Source organism: Rattus norvegicus, chromosome 3, assembly GCF_021556685.1.
Source record: "Rattus norvegicus strain SHRSP/BbbUtx chromosome 3, alternate assembly SHRSP_T2T, whole genome shotgun sequence".
Classification (NCBI taxonomy): domain Eukaryota; kingdom Metazoa; phylum Chordata; class Mammalia; order Rodentia; family Muridae; genus Rattus; species Rattus norvegicus.
In genome coordinates, this window is record NC_141536.1 from 139,611,276 (window position 1) to 139,623,289 (window position 12,014).

General features: G+C 49.8%; 1 protein-coding gene across 1 annotated transcript in view; it reads left to right on the forward strand.

Moving 5' to 3' along the window:
* Pygb (glycogen phosphorylase B) overlaps nt 1–11,196 on the forward strand; it is a 46,902-nt gene extending 35,706 nt beyond the window's left edge. Inside the window, 7 exon segments of the mRNA NM_013188.1 lie at nt 239–386; nt 2,752–2,810; nt 4,306–4,447; nt 6,575–6,782; nt 7,903–8,037; nt 9,148–9,214; nt 9,826–11,196. Coding sequence (NP_037320.1) covers nt 239–386; nt 2,752–2,810; nt 4,306–4,447; nt 6,575–6,782; nt 7,903–8,037; nt 9,148–9,214; nt 9,826–9,978 — 912 coding nt within the window. The 3' untranslated portion in view covers nt 9,979–11,196.
* The last annotated feature ends 818 nt before the right edge of the window (nt 11,197–12,014 follow it).

Consider the following 12,014-nt stretch of genomic DNA (forward strand, 5'->3'; position numbering starts at 1 on the left):
TTTTCATTTATTTGTACAGCCAGAACCCCCCTTTTCATTGTACTCCACATTTCCCTCCTCCCCGCTCTCTCCTAATGCCGTCTGTGTTCCCAGCTCTGCTCTCCAAGCGCCCAGTGTTGTCCATGCTGACCCTGGAGAGACAAGAGTCTTGGGTCAGGTGGATAGTGGGAATGCTGGCGGGCCTGGGCGAGCTTGCAGGGCCCCTGTGTCGGTATAGCCACCATCTCCTGTTTCCCAGGAAAACAAGCTGAAGTTCTCTGCCCAGCTAGAGAAGGAATACAAGGTGAAGATCAACCCTGCGTCCATGTTTGATGTGCACGTCAAGAGGATCCATGAGTACAAGCGGCAGCTGCTCAACTGCTTACACATCATCACCCTGTACAACCGTGAGTTCCCACCCCCAGTGCACAACTTCCACCTTCCTCCAGTGCCCCGAGTGGCCCAGGACTCAGTCCTCAACCCCTGCCTTTCACATACGTGTGTGTGTGTGTGTGTGTGTGTGTGTGTGTGTGTGTGTGTGTGTGTGTGCGCGCGCGCGTGCGCGCGCAAGTGCCCGTGCGTGCCCGTGCGTGCCCGTGCGTGCATGCATGTATGCATGTATGTATGTATGTATGTATGTATGTATGTACTATGTTAAGTTCTTTTGAGCCACAGCTGGATTTTCTGAGTTATTATTGGAGCCTAAGGTTGGAGAATCTACAATCCTGGAACACAGGGCCTTTGGGTTATTTGCAGAGGCCAAGAACAGTCTCTTGAGCTTCAGGGTAGAGTAGGGTTCTGTGAGTTCCCAGACGAGGTCTTATGCTCTTATTAGTGTTTGTTTGTTTGTTTGTTTTTAAGCTTGTTATTGCTATAATGATTTTGCTTTGTTTAGAAAGATTGTATTTATTAGACTCGCTGTGTGGGTGCTCAGAACCAAAGCCAAGTCTTCTGTAAGAGTAGCCTGTAACCCACTGGGCTATCTATCCCTCCAGCCTTCTCTCTGGTTTTCTTGATGATATGGATTCTTTGTGGTGTCGTGGTGCTTGACCCTGCATGCCACTCTTTCTGGAGCTCAGGATGAGCTGGATGCCCAGGAGGATGCTTGTGCCAGAGCAGTTTTCGAGCTCTCCTCCCAGGTCAGAGCCACATTTCCTCAGCACATGGCCCTTAAGCCTTGTGGGTAGTCTGCCAAAGTCTGCCCATCCTGAGCAGGGCCTGTGAAATTCCTGAGACCCTGGAGTCCTCCACCACCTGATATCCTTGATAAGAGTTACTGAAGTTTGCCTGGTGTCATTTGTGCTGGTTTTTATTTGTTTTTTTTTTTTGTTTGGGTTTTGTTTTGTTTTCTTACCAAAATAAAGAGTCTTGCTATGTCATTACCAGGCTGGTTCTGAACTCCTGGGCTAAAAAAAAAAAACAGGGGAAAAAAAAATCCTTTGTTAGCCTTCCAAATCACTGGCCTACAGGTATGGCCACCCTGCCTGGCCTCCTTTTTACTGTCCCCTTTCTTTGTTACTCTGCCTGATTTCCAGAAGTTCCCACAGAACTGAAGGTGATCTCACCCCTCAGCTCTGGCTGCTGAATGGCTCCTGAATTGCTCTGTGAGGATGACTGTTACAGATGTCACTCCTAATTGAAATGTGTGAAAAGGATGAGTATGAGCTGGCCACCATGGCTCAGTTCTCTGACCAGGTCTCTGCAGGGAAACGTCAGCTGCCAGCTTCTCTCCTGGGAAGTCACCAGAGGAAGCGACAGACTACTTGAGCACCAGCCTTTAAGGTGTCAGAACTCTCAGGCTTGGTCACTTGGCCCAGTTGTGATGTAGTGTCTCACAGTGGGAACACATGGACCAGAGAGGCCTGTTCCTTTCCTGACAGCTAGGAGACAGGGAGACGGAAGGCCTCTCTCAGTGTCCCTTCAAGGGCATACAGACCTCTTGGGATCTAACTTCCTACCATGAGACCACTAGGCTCTCCACTTCCTCATGGGAGTGGATGCTGACGGCTAGGCCTTGAACGAGAGCCTTGTGGGTATTTCCAAGTGATAGTACACACATGCCCAACACAGGCAGCAGGAGACTTCTACGCTTCAAGGACTGATGGTGCCAGACCACACTCCTGAGGTCACCTCCTCATTTCTAAGGACCATCAAAACAGTGGGTCTAAAACGTCTTTTAAGGATGGGCGAGGGGACCCGGCAAGGAAAACATTTCTGTGGATGCCTGACAGCCCGATTCTATCTCTAGTTGAAGAAGAGGACCACCCTCCTCCATATGTACATGGTGGCACCTGCACACCCATACTCACACATATCACACACAAAAATTAACAATGATGATGATGATGATGATGGTGGTGGTGGTGGTGGTGGTGGTGGTGGTGGTGGTGATGGTGATGATGGCAGCAAAAAGAGAAAAATGTTTTGAGTTCACAGTGCTTGTCACATACAGGCCTTTGACTCCTCATGAGAACAGGCAAACAGCTCCTGGGTTGGCATTTTTTGGAACCGTATGGGTGGCTTTCCCCAAGGTCAGGACACTGCATAATTTGTCATGTGGCCTTGGATAGCCTCCTCCACCAGTCCGATGTGCAAGTGCAAACCTAGGGGAGGCCCTGTTCCTCTAGATTCCCATAGCATATGATGGCCACAATTCTGTGTCCTAGGCCAAAACATACAGCCTGATGAATGTGCCTAACACTGGGTCACCAGTACCCTGGGGAGCCCAGCAGGGACCATCTGGTAAAGATTCCTCTTATGTTTGCCCTCCAGGAATAAAGAAGGATCCAACCAAGACCTTTGTGCCCAGGACTGTTATGATCGGAGGCAAGGTGAGGTAACTTCCTTCTCCTTCCTTGGCATTGGGCCTAAGACGCACCTGTCCTGTCACTAGACAGCCTGCCTACTTAGAAATTAGGTGCCAGTATACACATGGCAGCCATACCTGGCCCCGAGGAGCTGGGTTGGGGCAAGGAACCTTTTACCTAGGGTTGGATTCCAGTGGCTTTATGGCGTACACCACCCACCCCCGACCCCACTCTTGCCACATCCTTTCTCTGCCTCCAGGATTTCACAGGACAGTTGTGGCTAGAGGCATGGCTATGACTATTTTGTCTGCCGCACACGAGACCACACTAGGTGTAACCTGGTTAGAGTTGCTTTTGTTCACTGGGATACATTCCAGAGGTGGCAGACATGCTTGGCGCTTCCTTGTACTCAAGTGGTGGTGGCTGGGTCGTGTCAGAGGTTATGAGCTGTTGGGCTGTAGTTTATTTGAGAGCCTGCCCTGGGGCACCCCCATGCCTGCCCACAGATGGCCTTGCTTGCTGTTCCTGGCCTTCCACAGCTGGAGTGAAGCAGACACAGGTGCTGCCATGACGGCAAGACCATCTCTCCTCAGATGATAGGGCCCGGAGGGTCAGGCTCAGCACCCGCTTGCCTCACCTTGTTTGTTCTCTGCCTACACCCATCATCTGGTGTTTTGGAAGCAAATTTGGATGTCATACTATTTTGTTAGTATTTTAGTAGATACAATCCAAAGCAATATGGACTTTTAGGAGGGTTTTAAAGTATTAAAACAAAGTATTAACTTCAAGGAAAGTAGGAAGGACTGCTGACTGTCCTGCTCAACCACTTCAAAGTGGAGTCCAGATAATACAACATGTACATTTTTTTTTCTTTTTTCTTTTTTTCGGAGCTGGGGACCGAACCCAGGGCCTTGCGCTTGCCTACCACTGAGCTAAATCCCCAACCCCCAACATGTACATTTTAATATATCTCCTTGTTTTCTGTAGTTTCTGTAAATTAATAGCTCTAGAAGTCTTCACTTCTTTTTTCTTGTAGTTTCTTTTTTGTCGTTGTTTCGTCTTTCAAGACAGGCTCTCCCTATGTAGCCCTGGCTGTCCTGGAGCTCACTCTGTAAACCAGGCTGGCCTCAAACTCACCAAGACCTACCTGCCTTTGCCTCCTGAGTGCTGAGATTAACAGTGTGCACCACTACACCGGGCTACATCTTGTAGTTTCTAAAACACTGACTAGAATCAAAACACTAAATTCAAGGCTGGTAAATCCCACAAGTGAGGTGACATTTGGAGTCAGAAGTTAAGCAAATCTAGGCTCTTCCATTTCCCCAACACTAACGGGGTCACTGCCAGTGTGACCTCCATGGTCTGCAGTCTACTGGCCAGCCTAGCACGGGTCTCCATGACTCACAGCTCCCTGTCTCACATGCCCAGGAGCCAGCAGTACCACTGAGTGCTCCGTGGCCCCTTCTTGGAACCTGAACCTGGGTGTTGATGTTATGTTCCCCTAACTTTCTCTTTCCAGGCAGCTCCTGGTTACCACATGGCTAAGATGATCATCAAGCTGGTCACATCCATTGGAGATGTTGTCAATCATGATCCAGTTGTGGGCGACAGGCTCAGAGTGATCTTCCTGGAGAACTACCGTGTGTCTTTAGCTGAGAAAGGTAGCCTCAGACTCCTTGACTGGGTTCTTCTTGGGGCTGGGTAGGAGGTTGGCAGTGCTGATCAGGCCTGTTCTCCACTTCAGTCAACTTCTGCCTAAGACACCAAGGTCTGGCCGGGGGAGCACTGTGTGTCACGAGTGTGTCTGAGATCCTTTGCATTCCATGGGCAGAGCCACTGCCATTCTTGCCCTCTGGACCTCCTCGTGCCTGCCTGGATTTCACTGTTCGTCCTCCCACCCTCAGCTTTGCCTGCTGCCATTGGGGCTCTCATTGTAGCAGAATGGGACTACTCTGACCTCCCAGAACCTTCCTTGAACCTTGTGCTCACCCTGTCTCTCCTCGTCCCGTCTCTGCCCTCACTCCCTCTTCCTTCAAGGTGTGCTGCTGAGCTGTCATGTGCCAGCACTACTGTCACTCTTTTCTGAGGTCACCTCAAAGCTTGTTTGGAGAGCTTGGTCTGGGGCTGTTCTATTTAGACTGTTACTGGGGACCTCTCCTAGGATATGAGGGTGTTCTTTGACCTCCATAGGTCTTTTTTTTTTTAAAGATTTATTTATTCATTTATTATATATAAGTACACTGTAGCTGTCCTCAGACACACCAGAAGAGGGCATCGGATCTCATTACAGATGGTTGTGAGTCACCATGTGGTTGCTGGGAATTGAACTCAGGACCTCTGGAAGAGCAGTCAGTGCTCCTAACCACTGAGCCATCTCTCCAGCCCAGGGAATATATTTCTTAACCAGATGGATGACAAAGACTCTTAAGCCTACACGTCCCCTTTCCCTTTCCTCCACTGAGGTCACACGCCCACATGTCCAGCTACATAGCGCTCCTCTCCAGACTGCAGTAGTAGCTCTGGAGCCTGGTCTGCTCATTTCCCTGAGCTCACACTACCCTGTGCTCTGGCCCTTGGTCTAGCTGCTGCTATCACGCTCATGTTACTCCTCCCTCTGCTGGGGACACTTGATGCTTGAGGTCTCTTGGTGGGCTTGAGGGACTGGGCCTCATCCAGGTGTTGGCTGGGACCCTGGCGGGACTGATCCCCAAAGCATCTTATGCCCTTTCTCTACCTGGAGCTCTGCTCACCATTATTTTTGAGACTATCTGGCTCCTGACAGGGTTTGCCTCACTTCCTCTCTGGCTCCTTGGTCTTGCTAGGAGACATGAGCTGGATTGTGGGGCTTGGGGGCTGTAGATGCCGTTTTAGGTCTCTGTATCCTGACCTTTGGCCTTTCCTGCCTTTGAGGTTCTGGTCCTGGCTGCACTGAGGGACTGCTGTCAGGTTTGTGGAGGTAGCCTCAGCAGCTTTAGCTGTAGAGGCTGAGGTGACATGTCCAGCCCAGATAGGACTGGGACAGTGAGTGATCCACCCCCAAGGATATGTCACTTTCAGCCTCCTGCCTCATAGGAACAAAGAGCCTGAGTGTGGAAGAGGTCGCGTGGTCCTTGACTGCCTGCATGTGCCCCTGTGCACATTAATTCCCACACCGGAAACCGGAAACATGGACTCAGCCTTCCATGTCACCTGGCTCTGCAGATCTAAGTCCTTCTCAGGATGATCAGGAGTGTGTTATAACTGAGTAAGATACCAGTGTCAAGAAGAAGACGTATCCGCAATGACAGTAAAGCAGGAGCCAGTCCTCTCACTGTACTTGACTGCCATGGTTCCCGGAACAAGTTATTGAGATGGCTCAGTGGTTAAGACCCCTGGCTGCTCTTCCAAAGGAACTAAGTTTGGTTCCCAGTATCCACGTGGTGGCTCACAACACCTGTACCTCTAGTTTTAGGGACCCAAAGCCCTCTGCAGAATTCTTTGGGTACTAGACACACACGGGTACATGCAGGAAAACACCAATAAACAAGTTTTAAAAATTGACAGTAAAGTTCCAGAACAAAAATCTTGTGCTACTCTGGGGATTCCCCATGAGTATCCATTTAATCCCTTTGCCTTCGCTAACATGGTCCAGAGGAGTCTTGAAGATTCAGGGGCTACTCTGTGGTCAGTCTCCTTGCTTGTTTGGCAGTGAGCTCCATGGCTTCAGGACTGTGGTTCCTATCCTAGGAAGCAGGTCTTAGGCTAAGCTACCACCCCGTGTTTCTGTCTCTGTCCCTACCTCCCTGCAGTGATCCCGGCCGCCGACCTGTCACAGCAGATCTCCACTGCGGGCACCGAGGCCTCGGGCACCGGCAACATGAAGTTCATGCTCAACGGAGCTCTCACCATCGGCACCATGGATGGTGCCAACGTGGAGATGGCCGAGGAGGCCGGGGAGGAGAACCTCTTCATCTTTGGTATGCGGGTGGAAGATGTTGAGGCCTTGGACCAGAAAGGGTACGTGTCCCTTCCTTTGCTGTTGGAGTTTTGTGACAGCATTGGGGGCTGCAAAGGTGGCTGGTAGGAAGCTGAAGCTGGCATGGGTCAGGGACTGAGTGCCCATTGAGTCCATTCATTAGTAAGAAACATGAGGTTCCCAAGGAGTCTGGCTGCTCCTGCACGTCCTGTGACAAGCACTCCTCCCGTTAACTGAGGCCCTGGTATAGGCCTCTTCCTACAGGGACATTACCACTCAGGGCCAAAGCAGACACAATCCATAGACCTTTCCATTCTGGAATGCAGAAAATCTCCACAGTACAGAGAGCTTCTGTCTCCCACTCGCCCTGCTTCCCACTGTTTACAGCTTACTGAGGGTATGCAGTCTCCCAGTGACATTGTTCTTAAAGTCCATGCTGTACTGGCCTTTCCTGCCCTTGGTGGCTGCGGTGGTCATGTGCCCCCATTTCTCATCGGAAAACAGCTGCTTTTCCTTACCGGGACACTGACGAGGAATCCTGGCAGTGCAATCTAATTGCTTTCCAGAACTCCCGGTTGGGGCAGGGGAGGGGTGTTCAGTGAGACCTTAGGCAAAAGTGAGATCAAACTGTCCTTGCCACCCAAGAGCTCATGTGTCTGTGTAGGGTGGTGTCTCAGTTTCTCTCTCAGCTTTGTGTCCTGGGACCTGAATGTCCCTCATTCCTCTCCAGATTTCTCTGCAAGTCACAGCTAGCTTTATGTCAACCTGTCGGGCTTTATTCCGTCATTCTAGGGTCCCACTAGTGACCCTCTCAGGCATCATGTCTCTCAGAGTGTACTCCTTTGGCTTCTCTTCTTTTTCCAGAGCTCTGGCCAGGATTTTGATGGTGGACTTTGCTTTCTCTAGCAGAAAGATGAAGGGAGCCTTTTGTGTAATATCTCAGTAACATTTCTCCAAATAGTAAAGGAAGCAGGGATTGGTTTTTATGTAACCAGCTGCCTCTCCAGGGCCTAGAAGCCACATGTGGTCAGTAGCTGATGCGCTCCTCCACCAGGAGGGGTTGCCACAGAGTAGAGGCTATGTCGAGCATAACTTCCTACCACCTGTCTTTGAGGCTGCCTGTCTGGGGTGCCCGGTGGTAAGTGAGCTCATGTCCCCTAGGTACAATGCCAGAGAATTCTACGAGCGCCTGCCTGAGCTGAGGCAGGCTGTGGATCAGATCAGCAGTGGCTTCTTTTCTCCCAAAGATCCAGACTGCTTCAAGGATGTGGTTAACATGCTGATGTACCATGACAGGTAAGACCCCATCTCTAGTCCTTGGCTTTCCAATTTGGGCAATCCCCACTCTTGAGACAGCTGGATTCACCTGGTGGGCTGAACACTCCATGACTCCATGTTATTAGGATAAGATCTGTGTTTTTACAATCTGTCCAGACCTTACCACAGCCAGACTTACAGCCAAACCAAAGCCACGTTTGCAGTGATTCTAGTAATGCCTCAGGAACTCTGAACCATGGGAGGTGGCTAGTAGCACCACCCAATACCCAGACTTCGTAAGTGTGAACAAGGGGGAGCTCTGTCCCTGGGCTGCTGCAGACCAGCAGAGGGTGTTCAGGAGTGTACTCTGTGATGGCAGAAAGGGTGTGTACCCATGACAAGTGTTAGTCCACAAGGGACACTCCCTGGTTAAAATGCAATCCGTTTGCCTCATTGCAAACTTATAGTGTAGTCAGTATTTGTTGAGGCATATCATTAAATATGGTATGATTATAACCAGCCTAGGTACATGGTGGGTCTACAAAGACACTGGTGTCTCGGGTGGTGTTAACCTGTCCACTTTTGATTGCTCTGGTTAACTGTCTCGGGTGGTGTTAACCTGTCCACTTTTGATTGCTCTGGTTAACTTGTCTTTAAGGTTCTTTGAAGACTGTGCTGCCCACTGGCTTCAGTCAGACTAGATGTACAGCACAGAGTGGGACCCTGTTGGGGCCTATAATGGAGGGACTTTTTAAATAGTGAATCATGCCTCTGACTAGATAGTAAAATAAAATGCACTGTGGGCTTGCAATTGCCTCTGGGGATGTGCAGTTCTAACACAAGTTTTGGAAATGATATAATTTCCTTAAAAGAAATAGGATAAAGCCAGACTTTCTAAAAAGCATCCCCAGAACATAAGGACTCCCAGAGACGCCTGTGGACCTAGTACAGCCTAGCACACATAGGCAGAATAGTCTCCACGCTGGCCCCCAACAGAGCTGGAAGGATATGAGGGGGATTGGCCTGGGCCAGCCACTCCTGGTCTGGCCAGGAAACTGTCCTCTGGGAAATACCAGAAGATTGATATTCTAGGCTGGGTTCTTTGCCCACCGCACATCCTTCCCTGACCCAGCCTCCGATTCCTTTCAGATTCAAGGTATTTGCAGACTATGAAGCCTACATCCAATGCCAGGCCCAGGTGGACCATCTATACCGGGTAAGGCCTGTGGGCCTAGATGTGGTTGGGTAGGTCTGAGTGGATCTGTTTGGGTTAGACCACTTCTCAACCAGAGCGGTGGGCTGCTCTGTTAGCCAGCCTGCCTTTAGGTGAGTTCTCCTGGCATTAGGTGTCATGAGGAAAACCTCTCTGGATAACTGAGAATAGAATAAGGAACTTGAAAATATCTTGTCTGGCCCACAAGAGTTGAGACCTTACTAGAAGGTTCCTTCCACTCAAGTCTGGGGCCTCCGGTCTAGGTACAGTTTCGAAGTTCTAGAGGAAGCTGTAATAAAGCTGAAGTCTTATTCGTCACTTTAAGACTGCCTGTGACAGTTGCTTACCAGTTTGTGCTCTTGGTTTAATGATATGAGCCATGCCTTAGTAGTTTTTTGAGGACAGAACAGTCTTAAGCAACTGGTCCCTTAATCTGGTATCAGTCTTTTGGCCAAGTGAGGGCTTTTTGGTGAGCCCAGGGTTGCAGTCCCTTCTACTGTAGGCTTCCCCAAGGTTCAAAGCTTTTCTGTCATCATCATCATGCTCTGGAAGCTTGGGCTTTTAGGATCCCTTAGCTCTGCCAAGTGTTAACCAGTCTCTTCTTCCCCTCACAGAATCCCAAGGATTGGACTAAAAAGGTGATCAGAAATATAGCCTGCTCTGGCAAATTCTCCAGTGACCGGACCATCACTGAGTATGCCCGGGAGATCTGGGGTGTAGAGCCCTCTGACCTGCAGATCCCACCCCCTAATCTCCCCAAGGACTAATTCTTCCACACAGTGAGACCAGTGGCTTGTGTGGCTGACTGTGCCCCATACAAGGCACTGCAAGCAGCTGGTCCCAGCTATCCCAAGTGCTATGTTTCCGGGAAGGACCATGGGAATGGTTTTGAGGACCTGGATAAGGAAGAAGTATGTGGCATCCTCTTGGTTTCTTACAGAAGAACTCTTTCAGAGTTCATAGCACAGATGGGCAGAGATGGTCCCCACAGCTTCAACCCATCATCATCCCCAGAGGATGAGGAGGGAGGAGGTGGAGCTGAGCCCCCAGAATCCTCCACATAACTGAGTGAACTTAAGCCTTTAGTTTTGGGGGTCTGAATAGGGATCTGTGATGGAGCCAGTATTCCTATGTGTTCTGCTAATACCCGGGTCACTAGCTGTAGGTTAGAGCCAACCCCAGTGTGTGGTCTTGTTGGCCTGCTGGGTAGAGCCTTTTCTTCAGGTTTCATGCTCACAGTTTTTCCTTTACCCTTGGCTGAATTGAGTATCTGGGTGGTTGATCCATATGGGGCCATGCCTCTGTAGCCACCTGTAGAACCCTGTGGGTGTCATGTAGAACCCAGAACCCTGAAGAGGAGACTAAAGAGAGACCTTTATCCCATATTTGAGGCCTTGGTTAAGGACTGGCAATTTTATAGACGGTTGGCTTAGTCCTTTGCTTTTTCAACAGGAAATAACACTTCATGAGGAATTGAAACTAGCTAAAGCCTTCCTTTTTTTGCAAGTAAACCTTGTACTTGGTCAGTCTGGATATTTCTGCCCTGGCTGACTCAGCTGCTAGTCCTGCAGTAGGGCCTGGTTCCCACTCTGCTACAGCAGCATAGTGAGAAAGAGCGGTTAAGCCCACCCACTACAGGAGCCATGCTCCTCCCTGAGGGCAGAGTAGGGTTGTCAGAGAACTACATAAAACTCCTTCCAGAGATTCACCACCTTGCATTGCTGTATCTGGTTCGGGATGGGCAGGAAAACGCCTCACTTTCCTCAACCCTGGCAGTGTTTACTGGGAGGTGTCTGTTTTCAGCACTCAATTCACCGGAACCACTGTGGTAGCTTTGGGGGTGGGTGGGCAGGTTCTGGGGCTGGTCATCTGCTGCCCTGTGCATGAGGTCCCTTGAAGCCATAATACATGATCACCCCTCTACTATTTACTGTTACCTCCTTGTAAGAGAAATGGATTAAACTTCTATACCCATGGTTGGCCAATGTGGTATCTGCATTTCTGTCACAACACAGTGTCAGGTGACTCCCACGGGAGGCTAGAGGATATAAGCCTGGGTAAGCACCATGGACAATAGGCCACAGTTGTCCCTCTGTGACCAGGCCCAAGTTGCTGGCATAGACCAGTTTATACAAGAGTTCTCTGATGCCCATGCCCTCTTGATAGTGAATGGTAGGTGGGTAACACAAGCTGGGTTTAGTAAAGCTAAGTCCCTGGTCCTGGAGTAATACAGGTAAGGTTTGTTTCCGTTGTCTTGAGAATCACTTAGGGAGCTCTGATTCTTTGGCATGGGTGAGTATAAGGTCCAAGCACATGTCCTCCAACTATTATGCTGGGCCTCTGACCTTGGAGGAACAGACAGCTAGATTGCCAAGGTCTCTCAGCATAGTTACCTTAAGATGTAAAGTTCTTGGACTTTCCCCCAGGTCAAAGCTGTAGAACTTTGTCTACAAAAAAGTCCAAGATCAGGAAGTGGCCTTGTACCTTCACACGTAGGGGACGCAGGGAGTGCAGATATTGTATCCTGTATGAACAGGACCATAGCCTGTGGCTACTCCTCATGTCAATTCCTGCTAAGCCTGGTGCTCCGACTCTTCTCAGCTCTGCTTAGTCTGTAGGTGTGTGTGTAGCTTTAGGTCAGACTTCTTTGACAAAAGGCCAAACACACTTAGATCAAGACAAACTGGTGAAATGTGTCTGGCACGTTTCCAAGTCCTGGTTATGCAGCTCTCCTCCTCCCTGTGGGGACTGTGTCTGGGGCAGCAGAGGGAACTCTGATTCCTGCTTTGTAGAAAAAAACAAA